Source organism: Sceloporus occidentalis, unplaced genomic scaffold (assembly GCF_023333645.1).
Source record: "Sceloporus occidentalis isolate IW3139 unplaced genomic scaffold, rSceOcc1.0.p SCAF_2, whole genome shotgun sequence".
NCBI classification, from domain to species: Eukaryota; Metazoa; Chordata; class Lepidosauria; order Squamata; family Phrynosomatidae; genus Sceloporus; species Sceloporus occidentalis.
Genome location: NW_028316982.1, coordinates 120,238,912 through 120,259,350, shown reverse-complemented (window position 1 = coordinate 120,259,350; position 20,439 = coordinate 120,238,912). Strand labels below are relative to the sequence as shown.

Genomic DNA, 20,439 nt, shown 5'->3' with positions numbered 1-20,439 from the left:
TTTGGGTGTCATCAGCGTACTGATAACCCCGCGCCCCATGCCTCCGGATGATCTCTCCCAGCGGTTTCATGTAAATGTTGAAAAGCATGGGGGACAGAATGGCTCCTTGAGGGACCCCAGATGTAAGGGCCCTCTTGCCGGAGCACACGTCCCCCAGCTGCACCATCTGGATCCTCCCAGAGAGATAGGATCGGAATCACTGGAGCGCAGTGCCTCCGATTCCCAGCTCCACTAGGCACTCCAGAAGGATACCATGGTCAATAGTATTGAAAGCCGCTGAGATGTCCAAGAGCACTAACAGGGACACGCTACCCCTGTCCATGCCCAGACAGAGATCATTGACCAGGGAGACCATAGCAGTCTCAACCCCGTAACCTGCCCGAAAGCCGGTTTGAAATGGGTCTAGATAATCCATTTCATCCAAAATCGATTGAAGCTGGATTGCAACTGCCCTCTCAATCACCTTCCCCAAAAATGGCAATAGCGATACTGGCCGATAATTGTTATGCATCAGGGGGTCAAGGGAGGGCTTTTTTAGCAGGTGTTTTACAATGGCCAATTTCAAGCTAGATGGAAATTGCCCATCCCTCAATGATGTGTTAATTATACGGTGTAACAAGGAAGTTACTACCATTCCCCCCTGAGCCGCTAGCCATGAGGGACAGGGATCGAGGGAGCAAGTTGTCTTCCTAACACTTCTAAGGATCTTGTCCACATCATCGGTATTAACAGACTCAAAGTGATCCAAAAGTGATTTTGGGGTGGATCATTGCCATGCCCGTGCAGTTGGCATGGCAATGATCCAGGGCAGAAAGGAGTGGCATCTTGCCATCCCTTCCTGCCCTTTTGTACCAGGCCTTACTTTCTTTCTTACTTTATTTCATTTATATGCTGCCATTTTCCCAGAGTGGGACTTGGGGCAGCTTCCAGAAATAGTAAATTAAAAACATTTACAATAAAATTTAAAAACAATTAAAATCATCCCAGAGAACATAAAATAATTTTGAAAACAATCTGTAGTTTAAAAGATAAATAAAAAACCCCTCCCATGAATTAAACACCTGGCTTAAGCAGAAATTTCTTTGCCGCTGGGAAAAAGGTAATCAGGGAGGGGGCCAGCCTAGACTTCTGCTGAAGGGAGTTCTCTCAAATATGCTCTCTCCCATGTCCTCACCAAGCGAGGCTGTGACAGTGGTGGGACAATGAGAAAGGCTTCCCCTGTAGATGTTAAGACTTTGGCAGATTTGTGTGGGGTGATACACCTATGGATTTCCACTATACATTTAAACATCTACTCAAAGACAGTGGGGAAAGTTATTTGGAGTTTTGAGTTTGGATCTCACCACATTATTTCTCTTTCTCAACTGTTGCTGAGGGTTGCTCCAGGGTCAACAATCCCCACCATTTTCACATCATTCAGTGTGTTCAAGACTGAGTTCTTGAATGCACAGGATTATTGGATGATTGTAGGGCCTGTGGAACTCCTGATGTACTGAATTAATGGATGTGGCTGCTATAGATGGGGGTTGTACTCCGTCTGAAAAACCAGGGTCCCAGAGTGGACCTGGTTATGGTGTCAGTATTGTTTCTGGAAAATCATGTGGCTGCTGTTATCAGGTGTGTTTTTGCCCAGCTTTCAGTTATGCACAAGTTTTGTCCCTTCCTATGAAAAGTAGATTTCAGTAGATTTTGCCGCAATAGTTCATGTCTTAATTACCTCCTGGTTAGAGAATGGCATGGTGTAGTGGTTTGAGTGTTGGACTATGAACTTTATCACATGGGCCCTTCACATTCCAAAAAGGGGGTGTGACAAGAACACCGCCGGCATTCCTCTGTGTGGTAAGATCCATTCTTAGCCCCATCCTTTTCTCGTCATGTGCCTTTTTGGAATGCGACAGGCCCATGCTAGGGCCCATATGAAAAATTTCTATGACTCTGGAAAACAGGATTTGAATCCCTGCTTGGCTATGAAACCCACTGGGTGACCCTGGTAAGTCACACTCATAGGATGGCAATGTAACACCCTCCCCCCATGAAGAAACATGTCAAGAAAACCCCACAACAATAGGATCGCCTTAGGGTTGCCATAAGTTGGAAATGACTTCAAGGCACACAACAAAAACAGTAATGCATTCTGTGTGAGGCTGCTCTGAAATATGTCCAGAAGTAATAGCCAGTGTAAATTGTATTGGTCTGATTGTTCTCTAGTCTGTTTAAAATGATCCAGTGGGATTGTCTAGTTGTGTTGTTTTTTTAAAACTTTTTTTTAAAAAACTGTTTCAACCTGTTTAACCTTGGTAACTGATTACTGAAGGGTGCTAAAGAAATATTTCGATACAGTGCAGTCCAATACAATAAAAATAAATAAGGGCACATTCATGATTGGTAGATAACCAGTTGTCTCACTGAACTCTGCAGGATCTCCGTGATCTCCATGAGCTATGGCTTTCCCAGTTTTGTTGTGATAATCATTGCTATGTTTTTCAAAATGAGGTTATTGCTTATGTTTTTACCTACATGGTTTTATACTGTTGTTAAGCTGCGTTGTAGGTTCAGATGGTTGGAAGGATGGTGTGTATGCACTTAAAATCATTCTCACACTAGGAGAGCTGTTATTGCATGACTTTTCCTTGCAATGTTAAGGTAACAGAAGATGCCTTAATCATGTGGGAGCAGTTCATATTAATGGATCTCCCCATGCCAGTACAAATGCTGGTTGTGTGTATGTGTGAAGCCACAGCCTGTGCTCTTGCCAAATGGCTTCTTAAATTAGATGGACAGAAAGAAGGAACTAATGCATCAGTGGTGCATACGTGGGTGGGATGTTATCAGTACTGAACCATATATGCTTGCAGTACCACACATGGGGAGCCAGAGCTAAATTTACACAGATTATCTCTGGAGGATTGTATCCCATCAAGAGAACAAAAAGCTGGTTTTAGAAAGGGAAATTGGTGCTGGTTGATCATAGTCAAACATACTGCTGCTACACAGTGACTGTGATTTCTCCCCAGTACTGGAGGTCTGCAAAACTCTGAAGCACTTTGAAACATGAGGGCAGCAAATTGGAATATCCTTTCTTTGAAGCGTATCCATATTACTTCAAAATGTGGACTGCTCTCTAAAAGCATATGTGGGTCAAAGGATAACATAAACTTTAAATACAAGAAATGTTACTCTAAGAAGGTTGATTTCAGGTTGCCAAATCATCTGTGAACAATAAGAGAATAATTCAAATGCAACTTCTCCATAATGTTTTCCCCTTTCCTATCATGCATGAGTCCATCTATTATTAGCTTGCACCTCTGGTAGCTGGTCACAAAGGCTGGTTTTCTGCTGGCCTCTCTCCACTTCATCTTTTTTATTAAGTTTATTAAAACTAGTCAGATTATACTTTTCTTATGGTAGAGGCTCTGCTTGGTCCATTCATTATAGTTTCTTATCTTGGCAGGCAATCTCAATTGAAAGGCAGCTAGTCCATTATGCACATATGAAGCCCATCACTCCTCCAGTGATGGCCAATTCATCAAACATTTATCTTTTGCCCTCTGAGCAGTGCGTCAATTTGCTTGTCACTCCCCAGCCTTGGTTGTTGTGGAAGATGGGAGAAAAATTACTTTCTCTGTAACCATCCACACACCCTTCCAGCCCTTTTTCACTGCACTGATAGTTGAAGTGTGCTGCATTCTGTCTTGTTTTCTCTGTTCATCTGGTTCTGTTTCAGAGGTGGAGGAGGTTGTTTACATTGCTGTACCAAAAGTATATATTGCACAACAGTTGTAAAAGATATAGGAACCACTGTATTGTTAACAATAAACAGAGGTCTCTTGGTTTAAATGGAAGTGAAGCAGATTATAGATCCACAACACACACAGATTCAACAGCAAAAGTCACAAAATTCAAAAGAGTGGTATTTAAGCCTAATCTTTGATCCTGAATTCTCCACTACCTTCTTACTACATATTACTGTATAACTTCATGTTTCTGACTTATGATGACCCTAAGGTGAACCTATCATGGGTATGCTTGACAAAAAAGAAAGGGACTTTGCTCTTGCCTTGCTCTGAGGTTGAGAGTCATGCTACATGAATGCTGTCAATCATTACTATAGCAGAAGGGACCTATCACAGTGTGGGGACTAATGGAATAGGAGTGATGTTAGGAGCCTGTTGATGGGTTTTCCCCATCAATGGAGAGGTGCACTACAGAAACAAAGGCAATGCAAAATAGCAACTGAGTAGACACAATGTCATGTAATAAGTACTCGCCAAGTACACTAATATCTTGCTTTAATGCTGAGTTATTGCCTCATGTGATAGCTTCCGATAAAATGGCCATCAAAGGAACTTACAGGGCCCAAATTCAGCACTGGAAGCAACAGGAAGCTGTTTTGAGAGAAATGTCCGTGCGATAAAATCAGCCTCATTTATGAATTTGAGTCAAATTTGAAAGAGGTAAGGCAGGCACCGGAGGCGGTGCTATAAACTCTGAAAATCTGAGATTAGCAGCCAAAAACACTGTCCTCAATCCCCATATCATCAAAACAGGCCAGAAGGATATTGCTGGTGATGTTGAATTCTGTTGTGAAACCCAAAAGAAACAAGCAGTCATCCACCTACCAACCAGCAAGGGGTGTTTCTGAAAGTATGTTTAGAGTCTCTCTCTTTCAACCCAATAAGTAGATCACTTAGCCTCCACCATGTAGCTCAGGAGAATGGCTAAGGTTCAGGAAGCATTGCTCCTCATAAGTCCAGGATACTGTGGATACTGTGCTTTGTCTTCTTCTGTGCAATCAAGCAACATATATATATATATATATATATATATATATATATTCCTATGCTTTCCCATTTAGTGAATCTATATCTTAGAAGTAATTAAAGGAGTTTTAATTCATATATCACATGAAGTGAAAAGGGGACTGGTTTCTTGTTAGTGCATTAGGAGGTTGTAAATTGGATTGGAGATGACTGTAACTCTTTTTTTTTGTATTGTTGCAGAGGCTAGAATTTTCCACTGACTGTACAAAGATCAGCCCCTCTCAAAACCCACCTGTTCTCAGCTGCACCACCAGCCTTTCTACATACATGTCCATTTCCTGACCAATGATATCAATAGAGAGATACCTAACAGCTCAGGTTTAGCAAAGCATTTTGGGGTCAAATGGGACAAGAGAAAGCAGTCACATTTTGATAGTCATGTCCCATTCCTAAATAAAGCATGCATGAGATGAATTTTCTTTTTGTATTAGAAAGAGAGCACTGGTTGTCGGGGAGCTGAACTCCAATCACAATTTATCACTTCAGGCACTTTTCTCTCAAACTGATACTGGAAGAAAGCCTGGCTAGTAGAAAATCATCTGAAACTCATGATGTAAGAGAGAGGTGAGTTCAGCTCCAGTTACCTGCCTGCCACACTTTTGCTTAAAATTAGTTCCCCCACCTTTTAATTTGGATCTCAGTTGAGCAGAGACATGACACTTGTTATATATCATTTGTGCCTTAGTAAACATGCCAGTGAGTCATGCAGCTGGATGACAGGGCTGGGCTTTACATATACCTCACAAGCAACTTGCTTTTATTCTTGGTATTCTTGGCTAGTTTTCGTAACTAATTATTGGCTAATTTATCATAGCTTACCCACGGATGCTTGCCATTGTGTATCACTAGAGGTGGAAATGATAACCCCAAAATGCCAAAAATGGATGAAAAACATGTTCCTTGAGGAAACCCTGGAGCTTATCGCATGGGGCTTCAGGAACGCAAATGGCACGGAACGAAAGGGGGTGTGATGGGAATGGAACGGGGACAGGATGCATTTTAATGCACACCGTAACACTGCCGACGCCACTAGAAGTCCCCATTCCATTACAAATCTGTGCCAGAGAGGCTGATTTTGAGGAACTGTTCAGAACAGCTCCTGAAAATCAGCCTCTGGGGGATGGATTTGGAAAAGAACGGGGACTTCTGGTGGCATCATGTCCTTTCCCCATTCCATTCCCATCATGTCCCCTTTCATTCCATACCATTTGCGTTCCTGGAGCCCCATGTGATAAGCTCCCCTTGTTGAGAAGCATCTTTGCAGTTCAACACTTACTCTTTGCAAAATCTGAACATTTTGTATGTGTGCAGAAAGCAGCATTTCTTGCACAAGTAGAAGCATTTTCTGCTCACAAAATAGTATTTCTGATGTAGAATATGCTTTAGATGGAACAAATTCTGTGTACAATTCACACATGAGGATTTTGTGTAGGAAACATTATTTACTGCACAGAAAATACGCAGAAATAATTTATGTGTAGAAAATACTATTACCTGCACAGAACTGGCCATTTTCTGCACAAAACCGCCATGTATGAATTTTATGCAGAGTAAGTCCTGAACTGTTAATAGTGTTCAAAAATTGCACAGTTTTTAAATAATTTTTTTGCAGTGGGAAAAAGTTGCTAAAATTAGTTATTTCAGAGCAACATTAGCAAAGAGTTATATCTAGATACGAGGCAGTGGTTGTCAACCTTTGGTCCTCTAGATTTTTGAGACTTCAACTACCAGAATTCCTGAACAATTATCATACTGACTGGGACTTCTGGGAATTGAAGTCCAAAACATCTGGAGGCCCAAAGGTTGAGAACCACTGAGCTATAGGAAGATGACTGGACACTTGTCTGTTACCTTCTCTGGTCAGGAATAAGCCATGGGAAGCTGGCATGGATAAAGATGAATTTGGAGGGTTAGACAGGATACATAGTTTCATCTCCTCAACCAGGATCTTGGCCTTGTTGTTTAGAAATTTTTAGGGTGTTCTGAGTGTTCACTACTCAACTATATTGTGTCATATCTTGCTGTGAATCTTAGCTTTGTTGACTTTTATTCTCATACCTTTCTGGGATTTGTTGGATCTTCTCTTGGACTATATGAGATGATCTGCTTGAGTCAAATTCAGTGAAGGGTATAGCTAGCTTCCAAGTGATAAGCTTGGTAATTTCCCTCTAATCAAGGTACCATCTTAACAAGAAAGTAAACATATTGGTTTTCCAACCAACCATTATTAGAGCATGCTGGTTTATTTCCTTAATGAGATCTAGCTGTGTGCATCAGCTTTCTGTTTTAAAAGATGGCAATTTCTGCCTTTCGAATTTGGTTTTGTAAACTGCTTGGATAACCTATTAATTAATGGAATAGGAATACAAACTAGTAGTCGTTTTCTCTATTTAGTCGAAATCACAATCCATTTGGAGTGACTGAACTTTTTTTTTTGTACTCGATTATAAAATTTGAAGTGCAGATGTGTTTTCTTGTAAAATGACTGTGTTTGTCATTTGTTTTCAACAGACCAAAAAAAGTTGCAAGGGATGTTCCAGATCTTGTTAACAGCCAAAAGGCAAAAAAAAAAGGTCTTTCGGAATGGGTTTGTTATCTTATATCAAGGAATGGCATGTTCTGTAGAAAATGCATAACACAGTCTGTGTTGATTGGAGTTGAGCTGCTCAATTTGCATTCTGTCTTGAAACAACATTCCTGCTAACTCTGTTTCTTCCCCTCTTTTGAAAGCACAGTCCAAAATTACTAATACACAAAAACTGTTTTTTGAATTTCATTGTAGCCAAATCCATTACCAAATTCTTTATATCAGGCTGGATAGCTGCATACCGAATAGTATATAAACAGCAGTTACCACAGACGAACAAAGAAGATTTTACCACTGACAATATTTCGTTGAGATTAAAAATAATGTTTTCCCTTCCAAATTATATTTAAAAAAATTATAGGGAGGGAATAGTACTGAAAAATAGAGTGAATTAATTGAAAGGCTTAAATAGCAGGACTGTTACTCTAGAACTTTGTGTTCCAAAGACTTATTGTACTGTCTTGGATACTAGGTCTCTAAGTCACTGGAAAGAAGGGAGGGGAGGGAGTCAGTTTGCCTGCTCAGCACACTGTTTTTGTAAGCTAATGAGGGCAAAGCATGAGCCATAGGCAATGATGCTGTGATATTAGCTGTGACAGGGAGCTTGATCATAATTATCTTAACGAGGATAGGGTTAATTACAGTGGAAACTTAAAGTTCTTTCTGTTGGAATCAGGCAGTGCTGAATGCGTTGTGATGTTTTGTCATTTTGATGTGGCTTTGGAAATTGCATTGGAAATCTCTTGGCAACGTTTGCTCTCCTCTGGGAGTGGGAGTGGGAGGCCTGCACAGAGGTAACAGAGATGGTACCTGTGGGTGAGATAATGCGCAGCTTTCATGTCATTAGAGCAGAGACAGATCAACCTGCAATGCACTTGAGCGATGTTTATTAGCCTTCTGAACCAACTAGGGAGGACGGCTACCTGCCACTACCCCTTAAGCCCTTAGTGGTGTTCATGGTATTGAGCCTGTGCTTTGTTGCTTTTAATTCACTAAGACAGATAGAAGGTTCTTTCTGCAAACTAAGAGAGCTTACAGGCTTCCCTCGCTGCTCTGTGAGTTTCGCTGAGTTTTAATAAAAGGAATATTCCAAGCGCAGAAGCAGCCTATTTTGAAGATCCAGTAAAATAGTGATGTTAATCCTTTCTGTTTGAATAGCATTTATCAGCTAAAGTTCTTATAGTGCTCTACAGACCCAGAGGGCTCTACAGTCTCATGGGTGTGTAAGGTTGTAGGCAGACTAATCTCTCTTTAGTAGATGGGAAACAGAAGTGTATAAGAAGTGTATGAATTTGCTCAAGACCAAGCTGTCTGACAAACGGAGATCGGATATTTCAGACTAGAAGAGAAGAGTGCTAGCCAGAGCTTCCACAATGCACGCATATATTAGAGATAAGAACTGAGACAAAAGATAACAGATAATTTAATTATAATGATAATTATAAAACACAATTGCCCAAATTCAACTGTTAGCTCCCATTACTTCCGTGGAAGTTACATAAGTAACTATTATGTAAGTAAATGCTGACTTAACATGCAATCACTGATTCTTTGGGTTTATTTTAATTGGGTTAGAATAGGCATTTATTGGGGCCACAATGCATGTTGCATGAGGAAGCAAAGTAACAATATCCTGTCACATTTTTTTAGTAATTTTGTTTCCACATCCACTTTGGGAAACGGAGATTGGGGATAGAGAAGTGGCAGGGCAGGGCAGTGTAGAGCAGATTTGCCTTCTCCTTCTTTTACCATGAAATTTTAACTGTTTAACTGTGACAGAAGGCAATACACCAGGTACTCCCATGCAAATATGGCTGAAAATCAACCAGAAGTTGTGAATCCCACATATAACTATGACATTTAAAGCTCTATATGGCTCGGGTCTGACTATCTGAAAAACCATATCTCTCTATCTAGGCCTTCCTGTGGTCCAAGATCTGCTGGGGAAGACTTTCTTTCAGTCCCCCTGCTATCATAGGCATGCTTAGTGAAAGCACAGAAGAACACTTTCTCCATAACTGGCCTCAAGTTGCAGTACTCCCTTATTCAGGAGGTCAATGGCCTCCTACCTGCTGTTTTTCTGTAGCGAGTAGAGAAATTTTTTCTTTTTTAGTATGGAAGCATTGGGTTTTTAATATGTTGTGTCAGTTAAAGCTTTTAATGGGGGATGTAGTGTTTTTATCTTGTTATGTCTGAAGCACCTTTTAAATGTTTTACACTTCTTTTAAACTTGTGTTTTTTAAACAGAAATTAAATTGTGTTTCATCTAAGGAAGCAAAGAGTTTTAAAAATTGTATTTTAAAATATGGTCTGCTGCCTTGCATCTTTTGCTGGGAGGAAAAGCAGTATATTAATTAAATAAATACAGAAATACAGTAAATAATATACTGCACCCGTATTCTTGGCATGAAAGGGAGAATGGAGGAACAAACCCTTGTGTATTTATACAGACTCAATTAAGTACTGATTTTTATCATTTCAGAGAGGGAGTAGACATTGCTTCTTCAGTCTTTCATGCATTCTGCAATCTGAGACAATCTTTTCACACTGGGCAGGATCTGTCCTGGTTAAATCGGCACAGTCCTCTTCCATTCCATTTAAAGAATGCTAGAAACCACAGGGATGGGACTCTCCAGTACAAACATTAGCAAGGGGAAATATTCTTCAGATACATCTCAACTTCTTTTACTATCTTCATGCCCACTGACCCACCCACCTCCTTTCCCTTTCCAATTTGTTGTGGTTTTTCTTTTCTTTTTTAATATCCAGCCTGAAGTTGCCATGATTTCAAACGTTTGCCAATTGCTCTTTGAATTACTTTGTTAGTTGTTATAAAAGTAAAGCAAGATAAAAGTAAAATAAAAATAAAGACTAAGAGGGGGAAAGATGAAAGTCCAACCAGGTGTGAGGGAGGGTTTTCTCTGTTCCTGTCTAAAGCTTATGCAGCTATCCTGCCCTAGCCTCTAATTTGGAAAGCAAGAGTCTACCTCAATAGGCTAGTCAGCTCCCCCCCCCCCTTTTGTCTCACTTCATGCCATGTCATTTTGCTTTATGCATCCCATCCAGCCGTTTTGGATGTGTGCTTTATTCTTCTTGCCAATTGCCAACCATTTGCAGATTCTCATGATAAGGGTATTATATTTGCATAACAGAACTCATGAACAATGTGCACTTCAAGGCTGACACAGACCAGAGCCCAAGTAATGCATACTCACAAAGGACCTATTAGCGTCCCATAAGGCTCTGTGGTGCTGACAGGATGATGGCCTTTTCTGAACTCCTTTTGGCAAGTGGAAAGATGTAAAACAAAACAAAACAAAAGCAATAAACTTGAACGTTGGATACAATCCATTACTAACTGTTTATAGAGAGAGAGCATTTAAATGGGCATTGCCAGTGAGACTTTATTGCAAATGTAAAGTAACAATCATAACCATATGATACATTTACAGCTCCTTCCTCTCGTTGGCTTTTAGAATAATGTGAGGTCAGAATGATTAAAGCATGGATTTGAACCTCCTATCTCTTAATGATAGCTAGACCTATTGTTGTTGATGATGTAGCTCTTGTAGTTGCTTTTGTTCCCCCTCCTCCTTTCTCCACTTTCTCTTCCTCCTCCTAGTTGCTATCATCATCATCACCACCACCACCACCACCACCACCATAATTTTACTGATAGAGGTAGGGAGGACAGCTTGTAGGACTTTTTGTCAAGCCATACAACTCCATCAGGCATGGGCACTGTGTACTTCGATGGGATGGTAAAGGAGGAAGCAAGATTTTTTGGGTTTGCAATGTGGCTTCCCTTGATTGATGGAAATGATCATTATCTAGTGATATTTTCAAATGCTAAAACTCTCATGATGTAAATTCGTCAAAATTATTAAATGTGAAATTATGTAGCGCAACATTGTCTTTTTTTGTGGTGAGCTTATACATTATTTTATTTTGTGGGATGTGTATCTCTATCTGCACTTCAATATATAGAAAGAAGTAAGAAATGTGGGGAAAAAATAGACCCAGGACAGAAGCAAAGGTGTGTATGTGCTTGGGGAAGAGGATTAAGTACCACTCTCCTTGTACAATCGACCCTCTGTATCCACAGATTCTTTATCCATGGATTCAAGCAACCAAGGCTTGAAAATATTCAAAAGATACATAAATTTTGTAAAGGAAACCTTGATTTTTCTATTTTATATAAAGCACACCATTTATGCCATTGTATTTAATGGGTCTTGAGCATCCACGGGTTTCGGTAGCCAAGGAAGGGTCCTGGAATCAAACCCCAGCAGATACCAAGGACCCACTGTACCTTAAGATGATCTTCAGAAAGATGTCCGAAGTGCAGATGTTACCCTAAGAGAGGAAATCACTAGATAGTCTAAGGCAAACTATTGTCTCTCAGCATCATCATACCATCTCTGATACGAGGGAATATAACATTTGTTTCTTCCTAGAGAACTTTTGAAGGATTGCTGAGAAAATGTAGAAAATGATGGAAAAGCATAAGATAGTAATATTGTCATCTGGCTGTGAAAGGAGACAATTACATTTTATTCCTTATGGCAAATTCATGTGACCTTAGTGGATGTACCTTAATTTCCCCATCAGAAACATGGGACTTTTAATAATCTTCATAATTCATTCAGATATACATCCAGCTCCAGTGTAATTTAGAAGTCTCAGATTTAAGGTACCACTGAGAAGTGCAGAGTTCTGTTGATTATTTATAGCTCACTCAGTGGTGTCCTTAAATGTGGGCTTGAAGGTCACATATTTGATTTCCCACAGAAGAGGTTTCATCTCCATCTTTTTACTAAGGGGCTATAAGTTTTTCAGACGACAAAATTGATATATGTTTCATATGACCCATCCCTACCATTTTTACAGTTTGTATGAGATAAGGATAAATACTTGATTGTTCTGCCCCAAATTGAGCCTGTATTATATCCCTAATATAGAGTTGCTCATGGAGACCTTGGTGAAGGGTGTTAAACGTGGAGGAAAGAATTCCCCTTAGTATATATGTCACTGGACAATGAATAAATAGTATAGACTTGCATCTCCCTTATTCATCACTTTTTATAAAACAGCAAGGCAGGAGATAAAGTGATGATTCTTCCTACTGGTAGGCATAGAAGCTCAGCTGTCAAGTCATGCAGCCTCAGCATATCTCTAGGTGCATGGTAGGTGAATGAGCTGTGAATGTGTGTCTCTGTGTATGCTCTGCATCCCATGCCGATCTTACTTGATAAATGTGAAGGTTCCCCACCCATTCCTGGAAGGATTTGCAAAGCTATGAAATGAAGAGTTAACACTGGAACAACACCCTTAGCGAAGTGACAAAGCCAGCCTTTTAATTCCTCTCTACTAGCTTTCCTAATTGGCTGCCAGATCTCTACAAATGTCAGTGTATTTACAACTATCAGAGCATTGCTCCTGTGCCAAAAAGATTTTGTTTTTGTTTTTGTACTTTTAAATCTATTTTGTGCTTTTGCAGGGAGTGGGGTGTAGTCATTTGGGGGGGGGGGGAATGTAGCCGTTTCTGGGTCTAGAATAATTCTACATATTCTAACATTGTGTCTATTGTGCTTTAAAAAATATGAACAAGACGCCTCCAGCCAGAGGGAAAATCCAGTGAATAAAATAAAAAACCACAAAAGGAAAAACTTCCAATCATATTTTTTCCTCTACAGTTTTTATATATCGGGTAGCTGCTGAGAACAATTCTTGAAGTTGTATTTATTATTGTTAGTGGGGTATGATATTTCATGGCAGAAATGATGGATGACAACTTAAATTTGTGTCCAGGGAATGAAGGTGAACTGTGACAGAGTTATTTATCTTGGGAATGGAGGTTAGGGTCAGACGAGGCTGGGTGCCTGAAGGCACAAGACATTGACAAATTCATCCTGCAGGCCTCATATCTGAAGCCTTTTGTTTTGGATCCTGGCTACTCACTGAGTGACCCCCATCCTTCATTCTGCCAGCATGTGAAGGATGTGTTGCTATACCGGCACTCCCCTTGCCACTAATTCTTGTCATTCAGTCTCCTGACAGGACTAAACCAAAACTCTTCCCGTTCCTTGAAAGGGAAGGTTAAAATATTTATTTCAGCTCATAATGGCCTTCCTGATTTACTGGAGTATCATTTTTCCTGTTGCCTTTGTCATTGCAGGTCACTGGAAGGACTGGAGACGTTTAGCGGCTTGGAAGAACTCATCTTGGACAACAATCTCCTCGGGAATGACCTCCAGTTACCCAGGTTACCACACCTCCATACCCTGATGCTCAACAAGAACCAAATATCCTTGCAAAGGAGGGGAGGGGGGGCAGGAGAGACCCTGCCAAATGTCAAATGATCTGTATGTGTCAGCCAAATTAAAGTAGGTAAAATATAGCTCACATGCAAACAAAGCATTCTCTCTCTTTCTCTTGTCAGTCAGAATGCTTCACTGTAATTTATTGCAGGTCATTCGTAAACGAAATGCCTCACTATATCTTCCTGTTGCTCTGTTTTTTACTATGAGATCTAAGTTTATGACTCTGAAAGGATTTTTTCTTAATAGATTGAGAAGTGGAAATAACAGCCAGTTGTGCTTGGCAACACTTACCCAGCCTGCTTGGGTTCTGTAGCAGGCTGACCTCTAGTGGAATAGAGTGCGCAGTGAAACAAGATGAAAAAAGCTTTTATGTGCTGCATGTCTTTTAAAGAAAAGACGCTGTGCTGAATTTGCCACAGCACTGTTTCAAGAGGATCAATAAGGACTAGGTTAACCTTTTGGCTAAATATGACTGAGAATTGTGTCTGAGCCAAATGGAGGCCTTTGCTGTTTTGTGATCTGCAGAGATACCCTGCACATGGTAGTTTGTTGCTGTTGTTACGTGCCATCAAGTGGGCTTTAAGCTATGGTGACACTATGAATCAGAGACCTACAAGACAATGTGTTATAAATGCCTGGAGGGTCAATGTCTTATTTTGACTGACAATCCATCTGCAATGCATTATTTTTCTTTTCCTACTGCTTTTCACCTTTCTTGGCATTGCTGTCTTTTCCAGCAAGTTGTTGTGTTTCATGACATGTCCAAAGTACAATAGCATCAGTTTAGTGAATTTGGCTTCTAGAGAGAATCCAGGAACATGGGTTTTAAGTACAGGTATAGGTTTTAAATGAAAATTACATTTTTGTAAATGAAACTTTTATTTCTGTACATGCCCTCCAGTGGTGTTGTTTTACCAGAGTAATCATAATATTCCCAATAATACTAATCAATTGTTTGAAGTACTCAAACGTAACCCCAGAAGAAAACTCATTGCCTGTGAGGGTGTTGCCACAATAAAACGCAAAGCCACATATGGAGGAAAGGCCACAACTTTATTAACGCAAGCATCGGCAAAGGGTAGGGTTGGCCAAAAGCATGAGTTCTGGATCATCTTACAACCCGCCGTAGTAGGATAAATGGCATGTCATATAAAGCAAGGCATCGGGATGAGCTAGGGGCTAGATTAACGCCCTCTCGTATTCATGCAACCCGCAAATTGCATTTAACTAAAGCCCCTAGTCACCGGGAAGCAGTGTCACGTTATGGCCCTCGCAATGACCACAACGTATGCCCTCATCGCTCCCGTGTCCCATAGGGACTCCCGATACAGTGCTATGCAACCTTCTAGACTATGCCTACCCGATCCAGAACCTCTGCTGCAGCCCCAAAAGTTGTGACAGCAAACCACGCACCCTAGGGAGGGCGGGTGGGAGAGCCAAGCAGAAATGGCGCCGAGCAGGACACCGCATGGCCTATATATAGGCCTATTCCAAAGGTGGGGGCTGGGAGGGGAGTCGCCCCGCCCCCAGGAGCAGCCAGCCAATCGGCTGCCCTGGAGGACCGGGGCGACCATAGAGAGGGACTATCCACCTCCTAGAGCGTCGCTCAGTAGGTGGAAGTCCCTCCTTTTCACCCTCGGTCGGCCAATTGGAGGCCAGCGCTGTCAGCACAACTGCTGGGGGTCCAACAACCACTGTCAGCAACTCAAACGAGTCCTGGGGTTAAATCAGACCCTTGTAGCAGAGCTGGCAATTTCCAGAAGCTGAAGCATGGCTCCAAAGTCCAATTGGGATGACAGCAACTGGATATCTTCCAGGAACTGCAGCAATACAGGAACCTCCGGGGACATACAGCAAACCGATGGTGTAGCTTCTTCTGATAAACCACCAGAGAAACCAAGTCCTCAAAGTGCTCTTTATTCACAGTGCTATAATACAAATACAGATCTCCAAAACTCCAAACCATACCAAACCAACTCCTACTACAAACCCACAAGTTATCCCTTGCAACCCCTGGGTTTATATAGACTCCAGACCATGTGGTCTCCCAAACCCAGTGAGTTCAGGTGTGTAACCATGTCATGTGTCCCCTGTGCAATCCAGACACATGGTTTCATCATCCATGGCTACGTGCACCTAGACACTGAAGTGTCCTTGAGCCAATGGGCATCAACTGTGCTAATCAACCTTGTCCTTCTGCTGAATGCTCATGGCCAAACACACACACTTCAAGCATTTCCCTGTGTGCTGTGTTTTAACCCTTCAAATCCCTGACAAGCACGCCCCAGCTGGGCGCCAGACCTCCATGGCGCAGGCCCCCGGCAGCAATGCTGCCTGCTCAGTGAGTCGGGCGACAGCCTTAAAGAAGAGAAAGCTCTGTCTTGTGGAAGAGCAGAATTTGGTTCCCAGGAAGATCTGGGGTACCACATATGATCTAGATAAGCAACCAGTTCACCCATGTGCCACTCTCCCTCCCATACAGGAGTGTCAAGGTCACACAAAATGTACATCTACATTGTAGAAATAATATAGTTTGACACCACTTTAAGTGCTGTATCTTCATCCTATGGAATCCTGGGATTTGTAGTTTTACAGGGTTTTAAAACTTCTCTGCTAGAGTGCAGATGCATCACCAAATTCCAGGAATCTGTAGGATGGAACCATGACAGTTAAAGTGGTGTCAAACTGCATTACTTTTACAGTGTAGTTGTACTTAAAGTTGAGCATTTTCTGGCAACATTTGCAAGAGCTGCTGAGCTTTGATTATAATTCATCTGGAGCTTTCAAGGCTGGATGGAAAGAGCTTTCCTCCTCCTGCTTTCTTTTCATATGGTGAAGAGGAAGGAGCAGCATAGGCAGATTCCGAGAGCATGCCCTGGCTGGGAAAATGCCCCCCAGTACTCCAGTGAGCACCCAAGCAATGCCCTAATTTTGAGCTGGGCATCCTTAGAGACAGAAGCAGAGAAAACGGAGGTGCTCGTGATAGGTTCACCTGGCCCAGGGATGGCGGTGGTTCCACCTATCCTGAACGGGATCATGCTTCCCGTAAAGGACTCGGTATGCAGTTTGGGGGTGCTCCTCGACTCGTCACTCCACCTTACATCTCAGGTGGATGCGACGGTCAGGAGCACCTGTTATCAGCTTCGGCTGATCCGCCAACTGCGTCCCTACCTGGGCCAGAGGGACCTTGAAACGGTGGTACATGCTCTGGTAACCTCTCGACTGGATTTCTGCAACGCGCTCTACATGGGGCAACCCTTGTACCAAACCCGGAAGCTACAATTGGTACAGAACATGGCAGCCAGACTGGTCACTGGTACACCCAGGGCCAGTCATATAACACCTGTACTTAAAGATCTGCATTGGCTGCCCATTCGCTTCCGGGCGCAGTACAAGGTGTTGGTTATAACCTATAAAGCCCTACATGGCTTGGGCCCAGGATACCTTGAGGACCGCCTCTCCCCATACAATCCGCCCCGCACACTCAGAACATCTGGGCAGCAGCTACTGAGGGTCCCAGGGGCAAGACTATCCTCCACTGCAAGGAGGACATTCGCCATCTCGGCCCCGACCCTCTGGAACACGCTGCCCATAGAGCTCCGCTCGGCCACCTCCCTGGCACAGTTCAGGAAGGAACTAAAAACCTTCCTGTTCAAGCAAGCATTCCCCGAAATAAGTCCTAGTTAGTCCCCCCCCCTGACGATGGCAATGGTGAACTGGCTAGAAAGGGATTTTAATGTAATTTTAATGTAATTTTATTGTTATTGTATTGCATTCTGTGTTCGTGGATATGTTGTACACCGCCCTGATTGATAGAAGGGCGGTATAAAAATAAAGCTTTTATTTACACTGGTGCCTCGGGATACGAAATGACCGCGTTACGAAATTTCCGGGATACGAAAAAGTTGGATTGGAAAAAACTGTTCCGGGTTACGAAATATTTTTCGGGTTACGAAATTAATTTCGGCGCGAAATTCAAATGCTATAGGCTTCCAGCGCTAACGGAAAGCCTTTTCGGGTTGCGAAATGTATCGGGTTACGAACGGCGCCGCGGAACGAATTAATTTCGTAACCCGAGGCACCACTGTATTATTATTTTATGGGGCTGGGCGTTCTCGTATTGCTTCCTAACAGCAAGTAATCACAAGCTGCTGCCCAAAATCTGGTGTGATATCACATAGGGATTGTGGGATACATACATGATTAACAGAAAAATAGATTGGAAACAGAAAGGAGTCAATTAGCTCCCTGCTTCGCATATTGTGTGTGCCCTGTACAGGTTGCTGTAAAGATAAAGTGGCTAAATGGGAATCTGCAGCTTCCTCCTATTCCTTCCAGCTCTGCTAAGTACCAGTTTGCCCTTGTATTGATGGATATAATTTTACATTGCAGATTTTTTCTTTAAATATTTGTTCATATTTTAACAATACAGTTGAATGGTTAGATTCTTACAAGCAGTTTATCTTTTTTTGCTCACATCTCCCTTTAACCCCACCCAGTGGGTCAGTGGTAAAAGACTGTGGGAACTATACTCCAAAACATCTGGGGGACCATGTGTTCCCTGCCTAGCTGTATGTGGGAAGTCAAATTTACCACAGCTCCATACAGCTAAACCTTGAGGTACCCAATACAGTCAGCCCCCTGTATCCACGGATTCCTTATCCATGGATTCAACTATCCACGGCTTTAAAATATTATAAAAATATATCAATTCCAATTGATTTTGCCATGTTATAAATGGGATGCCATTTTATTATACCCTTGTATTTAATGGAACTTGAGCATTCACAGATTTTGGTAACCACCGCAGGGTGGGTGGGTGGGTTTAGAACCAAATCTCAGCAGATACCAAGGGCCCATGTATCTGTGTTTGTTTGTCCCTTCATGTTTTTCTTTCCAAAGAATGCTTTAAATATTGTTTTAAAAATTACTCAAAAATTTGGAAATACAACAGATTGTTATTCTACTGAACAGAGAATTTCAAAGGCAAAAAGCAAACAATTCTCCAAAGGATCATTTTTAATTTGTTTACTCTTTAAAGACTTATTATAAAACTACAAAACCCATCCAGATAATTTAAGGTGGTGTCTGTATGGTTCAGGATATTCTGGGAGCATCCCTGGAGTATTCTGGCACTGGAGCTGTCCAAACTTCCTCCCGTTACTGGGGGTCCATTGTTCTGATGCCGGGTGGCTGTTTGCACATGCGTCTTCCTGTGTTGCCTGGTGTGGCTGCTGCAGCAGCATACTACTTCACTCTGGGGTCAGAACAAGACACCCAGCGTCAATCACATGGCTGAACACCTTGTTCTGACCTCAGAGTGAGTGATATACATCATCATCATCAGGGCTGGGTGGCACAACAGGACACATTTTAAACAGCTGCCTGATGTCACTACTGAGGACACCAGATTGATAACAAATAGGAAGTTTTGAAAATATATTTTTAAGAGGGGTATATCTTGGGTTCTCCATTGAATGGGCTGGACATATTCGGACTGTTTGCAATAGATTCAGGCAGTGGTCTTTGCATTGCCGAAACTCCCTGATGAGAGGATGGGAGAGGCCGTTTTATTGGGTCCATGCAGACAGGGTCATAGTCTTGCTTTTTAGCTCTACTTAGTAAACACTTTTTCTCTTGACTCTTTCTAACTCTTTCTAACATGGTAAATTTCTTTGTGATCAGTTGTAGGTGGATAGGGAAGGGAAAGCCCCAGCATACCTGGGGTGCTTTCATGAGTGTGATCAGTCATTAGATTTGGTTTCTGTGCATTTGGTGAGAAGGGGAAACATGAACCCCAGGTATTTCTAGTCTTCCCAGTTCATGTGTAATAGCTGATCACAGTGTAATGGTAACATAATAGCATCCTTCTTTTTTTCTTTTCTTTAATCCAGGGGTTCTTTCCAAATGCTTGTGCCATTCACTTCTTCCTGCCTCCCTGAGAAAGGATGTGGACCCAGTATCTTTCCCCCTATAAGTTGGAAGGTAGCTGGTGAGGGCATTTCTTTTTTCTCAGAAAAAAATGGGGAAGGCATCAGGCAACTCTAGGAGTCTGCTGTTGCTCTGACTTAATTTGGAACCCCTTCTGAGGGAATTAAAGATACTTTATGTTTCCTACATCACATATATTGTGGGCAGCATGTATAAAATGAATAACAGGAATGAAAGATCAAACCCTACTGCATAGTTCTTGCATTTTACAGCCCTCCTCACTTGATTGTTTGGCCACTACAAATAAGATGTAAATTGGAATGCACATGGTAAAAGGAAGGTCTTAAAGGTTGAAAGTTTTGTTTCTATCCTGTGGCGATGCCGCTGCCCTTCAGTTATTGAGGTGAAGAAATGGGATATATTCCATCTGCAAGAGATAACAAAGATAACAGGATAACATAAATCATAGTCAGAGACAAACAACATAAAAGACTGTGCTTTTAAGATAACCGCATAATAATTGTGGCACACAACTCTGGGCATGGATAAATAAAAGAGTGCATTGTAGGTTTAAACCAGTTGCCATTGTAAATGAAATGAATTGTCTTTTTAATGGAATCTGTATGTAAATTCAGTATGTTAATATTATTCAATAAGGAGCATTCAAAGATGGTCAAAGCATAGATCATTTATTTATTTATTTAGCTAGCTAGCTAGCAAAGGTATTATAGTGGTGAAGACTGGGTCTCCAGCTATCGTTGGTTCAAATCTTATCCCA

The 20,439-nt window shown here is 41.7% G+C and overlaps 1 protein-coding gene across 1 annotated transcript in view; it reads left to right on the top strand.

The window, feature by feature from the left end:
- LRMDA (leucine rich melanocyte differentiation associated) overlaps positions 1-20,439 on the top strand; it is a 929,993-nt gene that overhangs the window by 481,350 nt on the left and 428,204 nt on the right. Inside the window, exon 3 of the mRNA XM_089507925.1 lies at positions 13,586-13,717. Coding sequence (XP_089364051.1) covers positions 13,586-13,717 — 132 coding nt within the window. The remainder of the gene's footprint in view (positions 1-13,585; positions 13,718-20,439) is intronic.